The sequence below is a fragment of the Delphinapterus leucas genome, chromosome 4, assembly GCF_059928025.1.
Source record: "Delphinapterus leucas isolate spDelLeu-1000000601 "Yukka" chromosome 4, BTC_Dleu_Yukka2, whole genome shotgun sequence".
Classification (NCBI taxonomy): domain Eukaryota; kingdom Metazoa; phylum Chordata; class Mammalia; order Artiodactyla; family Monodontidae; genus Delphinapterus; species Delphinapterus leucas.
Window position 1 is genome coordinate 15,924,904 of NC_143132.1, and position 20,859 is coordinate 15,945,762.

A 20,859-nucleotide genomic window follows, 5' to 3' on the forward strand; every position below is an offset into this window, starting at 1 on the left:
TTTCTGGAGAGTAGGTGTTTTAAAGTCCCAGTTATCAATTTTTTTTTTTTTACACTTCATACTTTTCATTTCTTATATAAGGAGTCTTTGCCTACTTGAAGGTTGCAAAGATGTTTTTATATTTTATTCTGGAAGTTTTATAGTTTAGGTTTATTTAGAGTTAATTTTTGTGTATGGCATAAAGGTGAGAGTCAGATTTTTTTTCACATAGGTATCCATTTCTTGAAAGACTACCAGCTCCTCCTCACCCCACCACCCTGGCACCTTTGGCAAAATTAAGTTGAACATATGAGATTTTAATTTTGGACTCTTACTCCGTTACATTTTATGTCTATCTTTACACCATTACCACACTTTCTTGATTATAACTGTTTTACGGTAAGTCCTGAAACCCTCCAACTTGGTTCTTCTTTCTCAAAATTATTTAGCCTATATTAGGCCCTTGCCATCCCGGAATAGTATTTTATAATATACTGCATACTGAACATGACTTCATGGTTTCTGTTACTATTGCGAAATGGGGTTCCTTTTCTGATTCCATTTTCTATTTTGTTTCTACTGTGGTATAGGAATGCTATGCTTTTGTGCATTAATTTTGTATCCAGCAACTCTTCTGAGCTCCTGTTAGTTCTTTTTTTTTTAATCCTTTTATTATTTACAACAATCTTTTGATAATTTCTGCCAAATTTGTTCTGATATATTCTTTTATTTTTTTACATCTTTATTGGAGTATAATTGCTTTACAATGTTGTGTTAGTTTCTGCTTTGTAACAAAGTGAATCAGCTATACGTATACATATATCCCCATATCTCCTCCCTCTTGCATCTCCCTCCCTCCCATCCTCCCTCTCCCACCCCTCTAGGTGGTCACAAAGCACCAAGCTGATCTCCCTATGCTATGCGGCTCCTTCCCACTAGATAGCTATTTTACGTTTCGTAGTGTATATATGTCCATGCCACTGTCTTACTTTGTCCCAGCTTACCCTTCCCCCTCCCCATATCCTCAAGTCCATTCTCTAGTAGGTCTGTGTCTTTATTCCCATCTTGCCCCTAGGTTCTTCAGAACTTTTTTTTTTTAATATTCCATATATGTGTGTTAGCATACCGTATTTGTTTTTCTATTTCTGACTTACTTCACTCTGTATGACACACTCTAGGTCCATCCACCTCACTACAAATAACTCAATTTCGTTTCTTTTTATGGCTGAGTAATATCCCATTGTATATATGTGCCACATCTTCTTTATCCATTCATCTGTTGATGGACACTTAGGGTACTTCCATGTCCTGGCTATTGTAAATAGACCTGCAGTGAACATTGTGGTACATGACTCTTTTTGAATGATGGTTTTCCCAGGGTATATGCCCAGTAGTGTCATTGTTGGGTCATATGGTAGTTCTGTTTTTAGTTCTTTAAGGAACCTCCATACTGTTCTCCGTAGTAGCTGTATCAATTTACATTCCCACCAACAGTGCAAGAGGGTTCCCTTTTCTCCACACCCTCTCCAGCATTTATTGTTTGTAGACTTTTTGATGATGGCCATTCTGACCGGTGTCAGATGATATCTCATAGTTTGGATTTGCGTTTCTCTAATGATTAATGATGTTGAGCATTCTTTCATATGTTTCTTGCCAATCTGTATATCTTCTTTGGAGAAATGTCTATTTAGGTCTTCTGCCCATTTTTGGATTGGGTTGTTTGTTTTTTTGATATTGAGCTGCATGAGCTGCTTATAAATTTTGGAGATTAATCCTTTGTCAGTTGCTTCATTTGCAAATATTTTCTCCCATTCTGAGGGTTGTCTTTTTGTCTTGTTTATGGTTTCCTTTGCTGTGCAAAAACTTTTAAGTTTCATTTGGTCCCATCTGTTTCTTTTTGTTTTTATTTCCATTTCTCTAGGAGATGGGTCAAAAAGGATCTTGCTGTGATTTATGTCATAGAGTGTCCTGCCTATGTTTTCCTCTAAGAGTGTGATAGTGTCTGGCCTTACATTTAGGTCTTTAATCCATTTTGAGTTTATTTTTGTATATGGTGTTAAGGAGTGTTGTAATTTCATTCTTTTACATGTAGCTGTCCAGTTTTCCCAGCACCACTTATTGAAAAGGCTGTCTTTTCTCCATTGTATATTCTTGCCTCCTTTATCAAAGATAAGGTGGCCATATGTGCGTGGGTTTATCTCTGCGCTTTCTATCCTGTTCCATTGATCTATATTTCTGTTTTTGTGCCAGTACCATACTGTCTTGGTTACTGTAGCTTTGTAGTATAGTCTGAAGTCAGGGAGCCTGATTCCTCCAGCTCTGTTTTTCTTTCTCAAGATTGCTTTGCCTACTCAGGGTCTTTTGTGATTCCATACAAAGTGTGAAATTTTTTGTTCTAGTTCGGTGAAAAATGCCAGTGGTAGTTTGATAGGGATTGCATTGAATCTGTAGATTGCTTTGGGTAATATAGTCATTTTCACAATGTTGATTCTTCCAATCCAAGAACATGGTACATCTCTCCATCTATATGTATCATCTTTATTTTCTTTCATCAGTGTCTTATAATTTTCTGCATACAGGCCTTTTGTCTCCCTAGGTAGGTTTATTCCTAGATTTTATTCTTTTTGTTGCAGTGGTAAATGGGAGTGTTTTCTTAATTTCACTTTCAGATTTTTCATCATTAGTGTATAGGAAGGCAAAGGATTTCTTTACATTAATTTTGTACCCGCTACTTTACCAAATTCATTGATTAGCTCTAATAGTTTTCTGGTAGCATCCTTAGGATTCTCTATGTACAGTATCAGGTCATCTGCAAACAGTGACAGCTTTACTTCTTCTTTTCTGATTTGGATTCCTTTTATTTCTTTTTCTTCTCTGATTGCAGTGACTAAAACTTCCAAAACTATGTTGAATAATAGTGATGAGACTGGGCAACCTTGTCTTGTTCCTGATCTTAGTGGAAATGCTTTCAGTTTTTCATTGTCGAGGGCGATGTTAGCTGCGGGTTTGTCATATATGGCCTTTATTATGTTGAGGTTAGCCCCCTCTATGCCTACTTTCTGAAGGGTTTTTATCATAAATGGGTGTTGAATTTTGTTGAAAGCTTTCTCTGCATCTATTGAGATGATCATATGGTTTTTCTCCTTCAATTTGTTAATATGGTGTATCACATTGATTGATTTGCGTATGTTGAATCCTTGCGTTCTTGGGATAAACCCCATTTGATCATGGTGTATGATCCTTTCAATGTGCTGTTGGATTCTGTTTGCTAGTATTTTGTTGAGGATTTTTGCATCTATGTTCACCAGTGACATTGGCCTGTAGTTTTCTTTCTTCATGACAGCTTTGTCTGGTTTTGGTATCAGGGTGATGGTGGCCTTGTAGAACGAGTTTGGGAGTGTTCCTCCCTCTGCTGTAATTTGGAAGAGTTTGAGAAGGTTAGGTGTTAGCTCTTCTCTAAATGTTTGATAGAATTTGCCTGTGAAGCCGTCTGGTCCTGGACTTTTGCTTGTTGGAAGATTGTTTTTTGTTTTTTTTTTTAATTTTTGGCTGTTTTGGGTCTTCATTTCTGTGCAAGGGCTTTCTCCAGTTGCGGCAAGCGGGGGCCACTCTTCATTGCGGTCCGCAGGCCTCTCACTGTCGCAGCCTCTCCCGTTGCGGAGCACAGGCTCCAGATGTGCAGGCTCAGTAGTTGTGTCTCACGGGCCTAGTTTCTCCACGGCATGTGGGATCTTCCCAGACCAGGGCTCAAACCCGTGCCCACTGCATTGGCAGGCAGATTCTTAACCACTGCACCACTGTTGGAAGATTTTTAATCACTGTTTGAATTTCAGTGCTGGTGATTGGTCTGTTCATATTGTCTATTTCTTCCTGCTTCAGTCTTGGAAGGTTGTGCATTTCTAAGAATTTGTCCATTTCTTCCAGGCTGTCCATTTTATTGGCATAGAGTTGCTTGTAGTAATCTCTCAAGCTTTGCATTTCTGCTGTGTCAGTTACTTCTCCTTTTTCGTTTCTAATTCTGTTGATTTGAGTCTTCTCCCTTTTTTTCTTGATGTCTGGCTAATGGTTTATCAATTTCATTTATCTGCTCAAAAAACCAGCTTTTAGTTTTATTGATCTTTGCTATCATTTCCTTCATTTCTTTTTTCATTTATATCTGACCTGATCTTTATGATTTCTTTCCTTCTGCTAACTTTTGGGTTTTTTTGTTGTTCTTTCTCTAATTGCTTTAGGTGTAAGGTTAGTTTGTTTATTTGATATGTTTCTTTTTTTTTAAACTTATTTATTTATTTATAGCTGTGTTGGGTCTTTGTTGCTATGCACGGGCTTTCTCTAGTTGCGGTGAGTGGGGGCTACTCTTGAGCGGGGGTACTCTTCATTGTGGTGCGCGGGCTTCTCATTGTCCTGGCTTCTCTTGTTGCAGAGCACCAGCTCTAGGTGTGCAGGCTCAGTAGTTGTCACGCTTGAGCTTAGTTGCTCTGCAGCATGTGGGTTCTTCCCGGACCGGGGCTTGAACCCGTGTCCCCTCATTGGCAGGCAGATTCTTAACCACTGCACCACCGGGGAAGCCCCTGTTTCTTGTTTCTTAGGTAGGACTGTATTGCTATAACCTTCCCTCTTAGAACTGCTTTTGCTGCATTCCATAGGTTTTGGTTCATTGTGTTTTCATTGTCATTTGTTTCTAGGTATTTTTTGATTTCCTCTTTGATTTCTTCAGTGGTCTCTTGGTTATTAAATAGTGTATTGTTTAGCCTCCATGTGTTTGTATTTTTTACAGATTTTTTCCTGTAATAGATATATAGTCTCATAGCGTTGTTGTCGGAAAAGATACTTGATATGATTTCAATTTTCTTAAATTTACCAAAGCTTGATTTGTGACCCAAGATATGATCTATCCTGGAGAATGTTCCATGAGCACTTGAGAATAATGTGTATTCTGTTGTTTTTGGATGGAATGTCCTATAAATATCAATCAAGTCTATCTTGTTTAATGTATCATTTAAAGCTTGTGTTTCCTTATTTATTTTCATTTTGGATGATCTGTCCATTGGTAAAAGTGGGGTGTTAAAGTCCCCTACTATGATGTGTTACTGTCGATTTCCCCTTTTATGGCTGTTAGTATTTGCCTTATGTATTGAGGTGCTCCTGTGTTGGGTGCATAAATATTTACAATTGTTATATTTTCCTCTTAGATTGATCCCTTGATCATTATGTAATATCCCTCTTTGTCTCTTGTAATAGTCTTTGTTTTAAAGTCCATTTGCATGGAATATCTTTTTCCATCCCCTCACTTTCAGTCTGCATGTGTCCCTAGGTCTGAAGTGGGTCTCTTGTAGACAGCATATATATGGGTCTTGTTTTTGTATCCATTCAGCCAGTCTGTGTCTTTTGGTTGGAGCATTTAATCCACTTACATTTAAGGTAATTATCAATATGTATGTTCCTATTACCATTATCTAAATTGTTTTGGGTTTGTTATTGTAGGTCTTTTCCTTCTCTTGTGTTTCTTGCATAGAGAAGTTCCTTTAGCATTTGTTGTAAAGTTGGTTTGATGGTGCTGAATTCTCTTAGCTTTTGCTTGTCTGTAAAGGTTTTAATTTCTCCGTCAAATCTGAATGAGATCCTTGCTGGGTAGAGTAATCTTGGTTGAGGGTTTTTCTCCTTCATCACTTTAAATATGTCCTGCCGCTCTCTTCTGGCTTGCAGAGTTTCTGCTGAAAGATCAGCTGTTAACCTGATCCCTTGTTTGTTATTTTTTCCCTTGCTGCTTTTAATATTTTTTCTTTGTATTTAATTTTTGATAGTTTAATATGTGTCTTGGCATGCTTCTCCTTGGATTTATCCTATATGGGACTCTGTGCTTCCTGGACTTGATTAACTATTTCCTTTCCCATATTAGGGAAGTTTTCAACTATAATCTCCTCAAATATTTTCTCAGTCCCTTTCTTTTTCTCTTCTTCTTCTGGGACCCCTATAATTCGAATGTTGGTGTGTTTAATGTTGTCCCAGGGGTCTCTGATACTGTCCTCAATTCTTTTCATTCTTTTTCTTTATTTTGCTCTGCAGTAGTTATTTCCACTGTTTTGTCTTCCAGGTCACTTATCTGTTCTTTTGCCTCAGTTATTCTGCTATTGATCCCTTCTAGAGAATTTTTAATTTCATTTATTGTGTTGTTCATCACTGTTTGTTTGCTCTTTAGTTCTTCTAGATCCTTGTTAAATATTTCTTGTATTTTCTCCATTGTATTTCCAAGATTTTTGATCATCTTTACTGTCATTATTCTGAATTCTTTTTCTGGTAGACTGCCTATTTCCTCTTCATTTTTTAGGTCTGGTGGGTTTTTGCCTTGCTCCTTCATCTGCTGTGTGTTTCTCTGTCTTCTCACTTTGCTTAACTTACTGTTTTTGGGTTCTCCTTTTTGCAGCCTGCAGGTTCGTAGTTCCCGTTGTTTTTGGTGTCTGTCCCCAGTGGCTAAGGTTGGTTCAGTGGGTTGTGCAGGCTTCCTGGTGGAGGGGACTGGGGCCTGTGTTCTGGTGGATGAGGCTGGATCTTGTCTTTCTGGTGGGCAGCTCCACGTCTGGTGGTGTGTTTTGGGGTGTCTGTGGCCTTATTATGATTTTAGGCAGCCTCTCTGCTAATGGGTGGGGTTATGTTTCTGTCCTGGTAGTTGTTTGGCATAGGGTGTCCAGCACTGCAGCTTTCTGGTCATTGAGTGGAGCTGGGTCTTGGTGTTGAGATGGAGATCTCTGGGAGATTTTCACCATTTGATATTATGTGGAGCTGGGAGGTCTCTTGTGGACCAGTGTCCTGAACTTTGCTCTCCCACCTCAGAGGCACAGGCCTGATGTCTGGCTGGAGCATCAAGAGCCTTTCATCCACACGGCTCAGAATAAAAGGGAGAAGATAAAAGAAAGGAAAAAAGAAGAAGATAAAGTAAAATAAAATAATTAAAATAAAAAATAATTATTAAAAATTTTTTAAAGTAATTAAAAAAAAGGAAAGAAAGAAGAGAGCAAGCAAACCAAAAAAAATTCACCAATGATAACAAGCACTAAAAACTATACTTAAAAAAATAAACGGACAAACAGAACCCTAGGACAAATGGTAAAGGCAAAACTATACAGACAAAATCACACACAGAAGCATACACATACACACTCACGAAAAGAGAAAAAGGGAAAAAAAAATATCGTTCCTGCCAAAGTCCACCTCCTCAATTTGGGATGCTTCATTGTCTATTCAGGTATTCCACCGATGCAGGGTACATCAAGTTGATTGTGGAGCTTTAATCCGCTGCTTCTGAGGCTGCTGGGAGAGATTTCCCTTTCTCTTTGTTTGCACAGCTCCCAGGGCTCAGCTTTGGATTTGGACCCACCTCTGTGTGTAGGTTGCCGGAGGGCGTCTGCTCTTCGCTCCGACAGGACAGGGTTAAAGGAACAGCTGATTCGGGGGCTCTGGTTCACTCATGCCGGGGGGAGGGAGGGGCACGAATGCGGGGCGAGCCTGCTGCGGCAGAGGCCGGTGTGACATTGCACCAGCCTGAGGCGCTGTGCGTTCTCCGGGTAAGTTGTCCCTGGATCACGGGACCCTGGTAGTGGCAGGCTGCACAGGCTCCTGCGGTGTGGGGAGTGACCTGTGCTCGCACAGAGGCTTCTTGGTGTCAGCAGCAGCAGCAGGCCCGTCTCTGGGGTCCGCGCTGATAGCCGCGGCTCACGCCCGTCTCTGGAGCCCCTTTAAGCAGCGCTCTTAATCACTTCTCCTCGCGCACCAGGAAACAAAGAGGCAAGAAAAAGCCTCTTGCCTCTTCGGCAGGTCCAGACTTTTCCCCGGACTCCCTCCTGGCTAGCTGTGGTGCACTAACCCCTTCAGGCTGTGTTCATGCCGCCAACCCCAGTGCTCTCCCTGCGATCTAAGCTCCGAAGCCCGAGCCTCAGCTCCCAGCCCCGCCCACCCCGGCGGGTGAGCAGACAAGCCTCTCCGGCTGGTGCGTGCCAGTCGGCACCGATCCTCCGTGCGGGAATCTCCCCGCTTTGCCCTCTGCACCCCTGTGGCTGCGCTCTCCTCCGCGGCTCCGAAGCTTCCCCCTCCGCCACCCGCAGTCTCTGCACGCAAAGGGACTTCCTAGTGTGTGGAAACCTTTCCTCCTTCACTGCTCCCTCCCACTGGTGCAGGTCCCGTCCCTATTCTTTTGTCTTTGCTTTTTCTTTTTTCTTTTGCCCTGCCCAGGTACGTGGGGAGTTTCTTGCATTTTGGAGGTCTGAGGTCTTCTGCCAGCGTTCACTAGGTGTTCTGTAGGAGTTGTTCCACATGCAGATGTATTTCTGATGTATCTATGGGGAGGAAGGTGATCTCCACATCTTACTCCTCCGCCATCTTGAAGCTCCTCTTCCTCCTGTTCTTATTATTTGTCTTTAGCTTTCCTTTTCCTAAATTTTTAAAAAATTTACTAATTAATTTATTTTTTGGCTACTTTTGGTCTTCATTGCTGGGCGTGGGCTTTCTGTAGTTGCTGTGAGCGGGGGCTATTCTTCATTGAATTGCGTGGACTTCTCATTCCGGTGGCTTCTCTTGTTGCGGAGCATGGGCTCTAGGCACGCAGGCTTCACTAGTTGTGGCGTGCAGGCTCAGTAGTCATGGCTCACAGGCTCTAGAGCGCAGGCTCAGTAGTTGTGGTGCACGGGCTTGGTTGCTCCATGGCATGTGGGATCTTCCCAGACCAGGGCTCGAACCCACGTCCCCTGCATTGGCAGGCAGATTCTTAACCACTGTGCCACCAGGGAAGTCCTGTCTTTATAGATTTTTTGGAATATTTTTTATAGCCTTTTATTTTGCTATGATTATAAACAGTAATTTGGGTTACTTTCTAGTTTCTTTTTTTCCCCTTTTCTCTGTATTAATTAGGTTCTCAGTACCATGTTGAATAGAAGTGGTGGTAGCGGGCTTCCTTTTCTTGTTTCTTACTTTAATGGAAATAGTTGTAGACACTTAATGTTGAGTATGATGCTGTTAAACTATGAATTGTGCTCTTATTTATTTGTGTATTTTTAGTTTAGGAATTGTGCTTGGTTCTTTTTCAGATCTGCTGTGCTTTTTCTAAGATCGTTTTCCGTTCAAATTTCTTTAAACTTTTGTTTCCTTAAATATAATAAACATTGTTGATATGGAGCTTGTAACTGATAGATAATTATAAGATTTAAAGTCTCAGGTCTCTGTGTTATCTTTTGTTTCTGCATAGTGGCTCATGGTGTCTTATTTTTTGTTTGGCTGTATATAACTTTGTGCTGACTAGTATATTCATAGGGATAATTTGAGCCCCCAAATGAAGGCTTCTTACACTAGAGAGGATTTGTATTTGCTTGAGCCAAAGAAATAGAAAGTTGAATTCTTTCTGCCTTCACTTTTGGCTTGGTAATTCCTAATGTCTTTTAAGCTCTGTGGTGTTCTTCAGATTTTTAAAGAGTATTTTTTCTAGCCCCTTTAGTTTTATTAATGGGAGGGTTAGTATGAATAGCTTACCTGCCATTACCATAAATAAAATTTTATCATACCTTGACTAGGCTTTAGTTTAATTCAGCTTTCCATTTTTTCTTTCAGATCCGCTCAGCCTATTTTGAGTTAGTTTCTGCTTTGTGCCAGCGTACTCCACAGTTGATGAAAGATGAAGCATCCAAAGTGAGCCCATCTGTCCTTCTTAGCATTGATGACAGTGACCCCATTGTATGCCCTGCCCTCTGGGAAGCTGTGCTTTACACACTTACAACTATTGAGGTAGGTTAAAGAGGTACATTTAGTACAGCTGGGAATATTTGTCTTCTTAGTTGTATTTTAGAAGCCTTAGATACCATGTGAGAGAGCCTATCAGACTGTAATATTTAAAACTTGCTAGAAAAATGCTTTCCTGGGAATAAAATACTTAATCTAAAACTTTGTATAAATCTTAAACTGACTATAAAATGGTATAGCATTTTTATTTTACTTTCAGTTTAGTCAATATCAATATCCTTTAAACTTATATGGCCCAATGAAATCAACATATCTGAATATTATATTTAAGATTAAATATTGCTGTCCCTTTTAGAAAGCAGGTTTTTTTTTGTTTGTTTAGAAAGCAGCTTGTATAGAAGTCTTTTCAGTTAAATATTACTTCTATTTTGGCTGCCTCAGACCTTAGTTGCGGCACGTGGGATCTTCATTGAGGCATGCAGGATCTTTCGTTGCTATGTGCGGGCTTCTCTCTGGTTGTGTCGTGCGGGTTGTTTTCTCTTCTCTAGTTGTGGTGCGCAGGCTTCAGGGCACGTGGGCTCTGTAGTTGTGGCGCACGGGTTCCAGTGTGTGCAAGCTCTGTAGTTTGCTTCACACAGGCTCTCTAGTTGAGGTGCGCGAGCTCAGTAGTTGTGGCGTGCGGGCTTAGTTGCCCTGCAGTATGTGGGATTTTAGTTCCCTGACCAGGGATCACACCCACGTCCCCTGCATTGTAAGGTGGATTCTTTACCACTGGACCACCAGGGAAGTCCCTAAATAGTTATTTCTGATCAATATTGTCCTGGAAGTATGTTGTATACATAATTACTAAATGTAATAAATTTCTTATAATTTCAGACTTTTAGCTTTTAATGGTGGTGAGAGATTTTGACCCTCTTTAGTTAGAATACTTGATTTTTATTTTTGAGAGTCTATATGTCTTCTCTCTTAATTGGGAAATGTATGTTTATGATCTCTAATTATTATTATAATCTTTTTTTTTTTTTTTTTGGGGAAGGACTGTTGGCTTCATGTAAATGCAAAAAAAAGTGTGTTTCCCAAGCTGTCAGCTATGGTTCGTGAAGGAGGTCGGGGTCTGGCTGCTGTCATATATCCTTATCTTCTGCCATTTATCAGCAAACTCCCTCAGTCTATTACAGATCCAAAGTTGGATTTCTTCAAAAATTTTCTCACCTCCCTAGTTGCAGGGTAAGGAATTTAAATCCTTGACCTTTAAAGCAAAATAGATTTTTTCTTATTTTCATAAATGGGCAGAATGACATACTTGTTATTATCATATGTAAATTTCCCCAAATTGTTTTGCTGTTCATAAAACACTTTTAAAGTTTTCAGAGAATTACAATTGGAATTCTTTTTTTGGGTACTTTCAACACTTCAGTGGTAGTATGCAGCAGAAAGTGAGATAAATTATGGCAAGACCCTTAGGTAGAAATAGGCTCTTTTTCAATGACCCATTTTTTGGTATGTTGATAAATACAAATGCCCGAGTGCAGAAAGTGAACCAGTGAACTTTTCCATTAACTTAAATATAATAGCTGTTTAAAGTCACACTTAAAACATCATTTCAGCATATTTGTTGAACTTAGTAAAAGATACCCAGTTTTATTAATGATTAAAATTTTTTTTTCCACTACAGTATTATCTTTATTTGGTTAAGTCCTCTCCTTGAAATTTGCAGATGGATTGGTCCATGAATAGAAAATAAATATGTTATCTTTTGTTGATACATTTTTGAAGATATGCTATTTTTCATAGTTCTTCAAGTTTATATTCTAATCGGGCTGTATTTTGGTTGTTCTTAGTTTTTCATTGAAGAAATTATTTTTAGAAATTCTTTTTCATGCCTTTATTTTGGTATTTTTGTATTGCTTATTTTCTTTTTCATGAAGGAATAAGCCACAGATATTTATTATTTCTTAGGCTATCAACAGAAAGAACCAAAACCAGCTTTTCAGAGTGCTCAGCAGTAATATCTGCTTTTTTTGAATGCTTACGTTTTATAATGCAGCAAAACTTAGGTGAGGAAGAGATAGAAGAGATGCTCGTCAATGATCAGGTATTTATAATGTAAAAATCATCAGTGCCTTTGCACACTAACTATAAAGAATCAAGCTCATTGTGTCTTGTTGCCATTTTTATTAATTAGCCTTCCTTGTAAAGATTTCATTTTTATGATTTACAAATTAAGTAATGTGTATTGCTGACCAATAAGTGAAAATTTCTGTATTGTTAGTTGTTATCATAATACCATAATGCCTAAGTACTAGTCACTCTCTGGTTGTACAAACTCTGTTTTAGAGAGTCGCAATGCAAAACAATTTAGAAGATGCAATTTTCAACATTTTGTATTTTAGTTTATATTATAATCATCTTGTTCCTTCTAAAATATGTAGTACATTTATCCTTTTGTGAGCAATTGTGCTTGGCTTTTAGAACTAGTGATGAGAGCGGGTCCTGGAATATGGTTCCTTATGGTAGGAAATTAATATGATTGCATAAGCCTAGATCCTAGTTGATGTCTCAGATAGTTAATTTCTCTTATCTTTGTAATTTAAGAGAAAGCATTCTGAATTCTGTGGGTCCTATATGTCTTTCATATTGGTTTAGAAAAAAGAAAAACACTTTGAATAAGTTCAGAAGATCCAAAGAGTTGATGACCAGTGATCTTCGTCAATTATATCATAAAAAAGAAGTAATTTGGGGAGATACAGTGAAATTGTTAGGCTCTCTGAATGATATGAAGATGATTTTCAGGTTCAAATTAACTCTTTTCATAGTTCTGGGGAAAAATTCATGTTTTTCAGTTACTAAATATGAAAATTTATAATGTTTTACAAATACCTCGTTTAAATTTCATTTTCCCTGACAACTGAACTTTAATATTTCTACCTTCTCTTTTAGTTGATTCCTTTTATTGATGCAGTTCTCAAAGACCCAAGATTGCAAGATGAGCAGCTATTTAACCATTTGGCAGAAACTTTAAGTTCATGGGAAGCCAAAGCAGATTTGGATAAAGATGATAAAACAGCTTACAATTTGGAGAAAGTGCTACTGAATTTCTGGGAAAGACTGTCAGAGATCTGTGTTGAGAAAATCAATGAGCCTGAAACCGATGTTAAGTCAGTTTTGGGTGTTTCTAACCTATTACAGGTCCTTCAGAAGCCAAAGAGCTCGTTGAAGTTAAATAAAAAAAACGTTGGTAAGGTTAGATTTGCTGATGAGATGCCTGAAAGTAATAAAGAGAATGAGAAATATGTCTCCTCAGAAGGAGAGAATAGTGAAGGCTCTGAATTAATGGCTGAACCTTCTCTCACTCACAGTTGCTCAGACCTTATATCACCCCTAAGGAAAAAACCTTTGGAAGACTTAGTCTGTAAACTAGCAGAAATGAGTGTTAATTATGTCAATGAACAAAAGTCTGAGCAACATCTAAGGTTTCTTTCCACTCTGCTCAACTCCTTCTCTTCAAGCCAAGTATTTAAAGTGCTGTTAGGTGATGAAAAACAGAGTATTGTCAAAGCCAAGCCTCTTGAAATAGCCAAACTTGCACAAAAAAATCCCGCGATACAGTTTTTATACCAGAAAGTAATAGGTTGGCTAAATGAAGATCAAAGGAAGGATGCTAGTTTCTTGGTGGACATTTTGTACAGTGCCCTTTGTTGCTGTGATAGTCATATGGAAAGAAAAGCTGTCTTGGATGATCTAATTGAGGTATTACTGTTCTGTATCTTTTTATTTTCATTTATTTATTTATTCATTCATTCATGCATGCCTGTATGCGGGATCTTTCTTCCACGACCAGGGATCAAACCCGTGCCCCTTACAGTGGAAGCATGGAGCCCTCACCACTGGATCACCGGGGAGTTCCCTGTATCTTTTTAAACTATAATGGTTTACACTGGCACACTGATTATGGATGAGTAGAACGAGACCTGTATGGGGGTTATTTTGGGATTGTTTCTTAACTATGAATGTCAGTTTAAAGACAATATATTCTTGATTGGGATTGGGAAGTATGTGAGACTTCTGGATAGCTGTTCAGTAAGAGTAAATATGTTAAGATGACAAAAGCTTGGTAATAAAAGGGTAAGTTCTTTCAGTCCATACTTTTTAAAGCTGGACTTGCTAAAAAAATGTTTTAGTTTTGTAGTGGTTCCATGGTCACTTCATTTACTTATAAAAAATTTTACCAGTTACTGTTTTTTCTAGCAGATTGTTTCTCTTTTTCTTCTTTTAGGTGGATCTGAAATGGAATTCTATTCTTCAGGTCATTGAAAAGGTATCTTAGAGATTTTTCTCTTTTTTTTTGTATTTATAGGTATACAAAAATTAAACCACAGCTATATTCACATAATGGTATGTGATTAGGTGTCTCTGTTAGAGAACTTCCTTATTATTGTAACTTTCTTCTCATAGTTTGAGAAGCCATGGTGTTCACCTTTCTATAGTATTATTTTTCTGGTTAGGAATATCAGGGAAGAATGAACAGGTTCTGGAAGATCCAGTGTCTCTTCCCTAGTGGGTAACAAAGGAAGAGTTAAGCATTTATCTTAGTTTATCTTTTAAACTAAGATTTCTGCTGTTATCCTAGTTATTTTTTCTTCTGTAGAAATGGATTGAATGGTTCTAGCTTTGAGTAGAACGCATCAGGAAATTAAGTTTGTTTTACCCTGGAATACTATACAGGCAAACTAAAGTCTTCCCACCTTTATTTAATTGCCATTTGACTAAGTAAGAAAATTAGTGATGAAAATAATACAAAGAAATCAAGGAACATAATTCAGAAAAATTTTTAAATGGCTTAAGTATATTCTTTCCTAATGAAGATGTAAATGATATAACGTAACACTCTTCCAACCATAGAAATGTTATGACTAGCTGCCTAAAAGTCTTCCTTTTCTTAAAGAATTTTTTCATTATTTTAAAATTTTACTTACATAACTCTAATTTACAAGTTTCTTTTTTTCTGTCTTTTTAAATTACAATATGTTGTAATTTAAATTAAAATATGTTGAAAAAAACATGTAGATTTGCCATAGTAACCATTTCTAAGTGTACAGTAGTGTTGTTTATTCACATTATTGGTCAGCCAATCTCCAGAACTTTTTCACCTTGTAAAATAGAAACTATACCCATTAAACAATAACTCCCTATTTCCCCCAATAGTTTATTTTTACAAAATAAATACAGAGTATTAATTTACTCTTTTTCAATGGGAAATATAACTTACTGGCACACCATTTTGAATTACTTTATTCAGTACCTCCTCTCCCTATAGGCAGGCTACATGAAAAGCCAAATTATGAGAAAGCTGCTTGATAAGTCTAGAATCAGAGCAAAAGTATATAGTTAATAATTTGATAAGATAAAGATTGATATATCCATTTCCAACTTAGGAATGTACCTGCCAGGTTCAGGTACATCTGTTCAGGTACATCTGTAGTTCAGGTACATCTGTTTGGAAGACTCTTCCTGGCAGTGTTTGGAAGTTCATAGCCAGTGTTTGCTTCCTGTACTTCTGTGACTAACTAGTCTCCCTAACCCCTGTTAGATTCTTTCTGTGGATATGTTAAAACATTGAGAAGTTGGACTTCATGTCTTAATAACCTGAGAGACATTTTATTCAGAAGTTTGCTTTTTGGATTCTGTAGGATTCTATAAAATAGATTGGTTTTATTTGGTAAGCTATCTTAGGAAAGCCAATATTATAGCCATCTAAGTTCTAGTTTTTCTTGTTTTTATGCAACATCATACTTTATGAGCAGAGTCCTAAAGTCAGCTTCCTTAAAAACAAACCTGACTTTTGTAACCAGAAAGAACCTTAGAGATTTTCTAAGTTAACCTTCATTTTTCAAATTAGAAAATAGGCCCAGGTTGGTTAAGAGCTTTGTCTAAGGTCATAAAGCCAGAATAGTGGTAAAGCTTGGACTAAAATAGAAGCTCTCATTACCTACAATTTTTTGAATAAGGAGATAAAACAGTTTTGGGGGCACTACCCAATCTGCACTTGGATTTTTTTTTTTTTTCCAGATTGCTTTGAAATGAGCCAAGTTGCAGATTCCTTTCTTCTCAGCCTTTAAACCAAAAGAAGCTCTGGGAACATGGATCACCATGCTTTTGGGGGTGGATTTACAGTTTTTTTCCTTGCTTCCCCACCCCACGAAAATAAACCAGTTGCTGTCAGCTATTTGCCCCAGTAACTATTTCAGAAAATTTGGGCAAATGATAAGTCCCATTGTTCATATTGAAGTAATTTACCACTATTATATGTTAATTGTTCTTTAGCAAAATTAATGAATAAAAATTTAATATTTGTAGAGCATTTTAAAATCTATCTTTAAAGTTCATTCATTATTCATTGAACATATCTGCAGTGTTGATAGCAGGTATCAAAGAAGTTCAAGACAGTCTCTGCTCTCAAGGAACTTACAGTTTCATTGGAAATAACACATACACAGATGAAACATTATAAATAATAATACAACCCAGTAAGTGCTCTAGAGATTCAGAGAAAAGCAGTGATGAGTATGGGCTGGCATGGATGGGGGAGACTTCACAAAGCAGGTGTGATTTATACTAAATCTCAAATAATGGATGTGATTTTGATAAATAAAGAAGAAGGGGAATATTTATGGTTGGGAAGATAGAATGAACAAAGCATGGAAGCATACATAAGCAAGGCCTAATGGGGAATAGGGAAGATACCAGCCTTCTTAGAGCTTGAGGAGGAGGCATGGGGGACGATGTTGAGGCCTCGATGATGAAAGGCGGTAATATGGTACAAGTAATATTTTGGCAAGTCTACTTTTTGATCTTCTAATCTTTGCTTTAATTTTATGGTTTTAGGCATCTTCTAGTTCAGATAAACATGCTTTAGTAACTCCTTGGCTAAAAGGAGATATCCTTGGCGAGAAATTGGTAACCTTGGCAGATCATCTTTGTAATAAGGACTTGGAATCCACAATATCTTCTGAATCTTACTTCTCAGAAAGATGGTCTCTTTTAAGCTTGGTATTATCCCAACATGTTAAAAATGGTAGGTAAAAATATGGCTTTTGTTTTTTAGTAGGGAGGGAGTAGTTTTTTCACCTTTTGGGAGGATTCCATGCTGTTCAGTTTGCATAATATTAGTTGAGAATAACAAGATTTAGTTCACTCAAATATCTGAATTTTGTAAGCACCCTAAGGGTTTATAAATCTCTGTAACACGACTTGGAAGATATTTAATACTTCTAGTTTTATATTTTAAAGGGTTTTGAATTTAGCCATTCACTCTAATTTTGTCTAGCATTGCTTTTTTACTTAATTTAAAATAGCTTTTTTTAATGTGAGGGCTTTTATGTGTGGGGAACAGATTGATTTGTTGATGTGATTTTCTTTTATATAAAACATAAACACCTTTTTAAAAAAAAACAACAACACATGGAGAGACCAAGATGGAATGTTAACCCCAAGTAAAGTATTAAAATACATTGGTTAAAAAATTAAAAACAAAGATTAAAAAAAGGAAAACACACTGTTAATATTTCTTGTGTTTTGTCTGTTTGAATTTTTTTCTGTAGATTACTTGATTGGAGAAGTATATGTTGAAAGAATTATTGTTAAACTTCATGAAACTTTATCCAAAGCAAAGAAATTGTCAGAAGCTGAAAATAATGACTCATCAGTGTCTTTTATCTGTGATGTGGCCTATAACTATTTCAGCTCAGCAAAAGGATGCTTGCTAATGCCATCATCTGAAGATTTATTGTTAACTCTCTTTCAGTTGTGTGCTGAGAGCAAAGAAAAAACACATTTGCCAGGTAATAGCCTACTGCTCAAATGTTTTGTTGGGAATCTCCGGCTCTGATCTTCATAGTGTAAGTGCCCAGGCTTTATTAATTGAATCATAATGTGTTTGAACTTTGAAGGCATTTTGAGTAAAGGACTACAAATCTTAAACACTTTCAGCTTTAGAAACCAAGTTAAAGATGTATGTAGACATTATATCTAAAGTTTTTACTTGATATCAAGGAAACAGTTTTGGAAGGAGCCATGATAGATGAGTTAGAATCTTAGCTCCTTCACTCAGTAGCTCTCACAAGTTGCTTAATTTCTTGATGCCTCAGTTTCCATATTTATAAAGGGGGACATTAACACCTTCTCCTCTTATAGTTAAAGACATTCAATCTTGGTGTAGAGTAAAATGAAATTGAGATTCCCTTTTTAAGGACTATATTCCTGTCTTATATGTTAATTCAGACTTATTTGTGAAAGGAATGTAAAAAATACTCTTAAAAAAAAAGGTTTTAATGGAAAACCCTCCTCCCCAACCCTTTCTTTAATACTAACTTTTCTATTTGAAAATGGTATATTTTTTATATCTCCAAATGGTCAACTCTCTTATAAATAAGTTCAGAGCAGAAAAAAGCTGACTTTAAAAATCTTAGCATTTTTACATTTATATGGCATGAGTTAGCTTACATTATTGTGTATTTATGACATAGTTATTTTGTTTTAGCCGTTGAATAGTAATTTTATGTTTTCTTAATGGTACCTTACAAATCTCAGATCTGTAATGAGTTCTTTCAGACATTTTGTACTGATTATAGTTACTTCATAGGGATTATGAATCACTGTTGACATCTTGATTTTAGACTTTCTTATCAGTAAACTGAAAAATACTTGGCTCTCTGGTGTGAATTTATTGGTCCATCAAACTGGCGACACATATAAACAGAGTACCTTCCTACGTTTATCTGCTCTGTGGCTGAAAAACCAAGTTCAGTCTTCATCATTGGATATCACAAGGTAACCTTTTTTTGTGCTCAGTTGCAGAGTATCTCTTTAATAATTGATCATTGTCCTTAATAAGGTTCCATGATTAGTGTGAATGCCTATGAAAAATGACTTGTTGGGCTTCCCTGGTGGCACAGTGGTTGAGAGTCCACCTGCCGATGCAGGGGACGCGGGTTCATGTCCCGGTCCGGGAAGATCCCACGTGCCACGGAGCGGCTGGACCCATGAGCCATGGCCGCTGAGCCTGCGCGTCCGGAGCCTGTGCTCCGCAACGGGAGAGGCCACAACAGTGAGACGCCCGCATACGGCAAAAAAAAAAAAAAAGACTTGTTATGTAAGAAATCTACAGGATTCTAAGGGAAAATCCAAACAGATTTTTCCAAAAGGATTTTGTTTTAATGATCATCCATTTAAGCTCAATTAATTGGAGAGTGATTTGTTTTGACCATAATCATTTATGGTCAGTGATGTGATAGGGGTGCTGTCCTGTGTCTTAGGCTGGTATGGATTGTAACCGTAGACTCTTATGGCCACCACGGACAATGATTGTCCTTCATTGTTTATTTTTTGGGGGAGTCTGGTAGCCACTGTTGTAAGGCGTTGAATTGCAGATGTATTTCACATTTCATGCCTAAATCCATATATAAAAATGAAAACTAAGAGAATGCATCCAGAGCTACTGGGGTTGGGTTAAATCTTTTTCTGATTATCATACTCTTTTCATGGAATAAAGTAGCTATATTTCAGAAATATCTGATCTGAAATAGGTCATTCACCTTCTTTCTGAACTAGAAGCAGCACTTGATTTCAATTATAAAATGTTGGATAAAATCCCGTTTGATTGTGTGTAAGTCACGAGGGGAGGGTGGAGAGAGAGACCATTTACTTTTATTTTGAATTGTCTTTTTTGTTCATTAAATACCCTATCTGCCGTAGGGTATTTAATGTATACCAGGGTATTCAAATTGGTTATAACATAACTGCAGTGGTTAAGTTATTTGCATTATTTTCAGTCTTCAGGTCCTCTTGTCTGCTGTTGATGATTTGCTAAATGCGCTTCTAGAGAGTGAAGATACTTATCTTCTGGGAGTTTATATTGGAAGTGTAATGCCAGACAACAGCGAATGGGAAAAGATGAGACAGTCTCTTCCTATGCAGGTATGTTTGAGATTGGAGAGTACTTATTTTATTCTGAAGTTTGGATTTCATGCAAGCTTAAATATTTTAATTTTATTCTGGGGAAGAAAAAAAGTAAATGAAATGAGTATCTTACTTTGCGTTTCTGCCTTTGAATGCTCCTGTGTTGGGTGTTTGCTGTTTGCAAGATACCAGTTGACACTTGGCAGTTGCCATGGTACAAGGTAAATAAGACCTTGTTCTGTCCTGAAGGAATCCTAAAGAAACACACACGTTGATAATTTCTGTTCGTAGAAACCAAACTTCTAGGCTTCTGTGGTTTTACTGGTAAACTAGCAATAACTTCATTTTTGAAGTTATTCTAATAACATTTTGAAGATATTTTAATAACTTTATTTTTGTTCCCTTCTTAATTGCAGAGGTAGTAATTAATTGAACTATTGAATGCTTTTGTGTATAATTTAATGTATTCTTTTTTTAACAGTGGTTGCATAGACCTCTTTTAGAAGGAAGACTGAGTTTGAATTATGAGTGTTTCAAAACAGATTTTAAAGAACAAGATACAAAGAAACTTCCCAGCCATTTGTGTACTTCAGCATTATTGAGCAAAATGATATTAGTTGCACTGAAAAAGGAAATAGTCTTAGAAAATAATGAGCTTGAGAAAATAAGTAAGTATATATGAGCATTCAGATAAATACATATAAACATAAGTATATATGAGCATTCAGATAAATACATATAAACATAAATCTTGAAGTAATTAAAATGTAATTTTGAAATAATTTTGATTATACTTCAATCTAAATCTTTAAAGAATCAAAAATCCTCAGCTCCTTTTAATTATTTTAGCAATGAGAAACTTGAGGACACTTAAGAGATGAATGTTAAATTGCAAATCAAATGGAATCATACTGAATATCTTGCTGTAGTCTTGTTAGCAATAGAGCAGAATTTGGTATAAGATGTTACTCTAGTTGGCATGACATCAGTATAAGCGCATCCTATGGCACATAACCCTAAAGAAAATGGTTAAGTGAGTCTTGTGTTTCATCAAGGATTCTGAATTTTCAATTAACTTTTGGATCAATCTACCTTTGTATAGGGCAGTAATTTTTTTCCCAGCAAGTAGAGCTTCAAATGTTGAATTTCAAAAGGATTTAAAAATTCCCCCATTCCAGGAAATGGTGTAGAATTGTAGGT

General features: G+C 37.1%; 1 protein-coding gene across 3 annotated transcripts in view; it reads left to right on the forward strand.

The window, feature by feature from the left end:
• The window catches only part of LTN1 (listerin E3 ubiquitin protein ligase 1), a 70,713-nt gene that overhangs the window by 15,550 nt on the left and 34,304 nt on the right, over positions 1 to 20,859 (forward strand). For 2 of the 3 annotated variants that reach the window (XR_002644287.2, XM_022571492.3), the window contains exons 7-16: positions 9,574 to 9,747; positions 10,739 to 10,929; positions 11,662 to 11,797; positions 12,643 to 13,452; positions 13,979 to 14,020; positions 16,588 to 16,777; positions 17,304 to 17,543; positions 18,378 to 18,531; positions 19,533 to 19,677; positions 20,141 to 20,327. Coding sequence is in view for 2 of the 3 variants with exons in the window: in XM_022571492.3 (XP_022427200.3) it covers positions 9,574 to 9,747; positions 10,739 to 10,929; positions 11,662 to 11,797; positions 12,643 to 13,452; positions 13,979 to 14,020; positions 16,588 to 16,777; positions 17,304 to 17,543; positions 18,378 to 18,531; positions 19,533 to 19,677; positions 20,141 to 20,327 (2,269 nt within the window). In the remaining variant the exon portion in view is untranslated. The remainder of the gene's footprint in view (positions 1 to 9,573; positions 9,748 to 10,738; positions 10,930 to 11,661; positions 11,798 to 12,642; positions 13,453 to 13,978; positions 14,021 to 16,587; positions 16,778 to 17,303; positions 17,544 to 18,377; positions 18,532 to 19,532; positions 19,678 to 20,140; positions 20,328 to 20,859) is intronic. The other variant, XM_089910358.1, reaches the window with a different exon arrangement.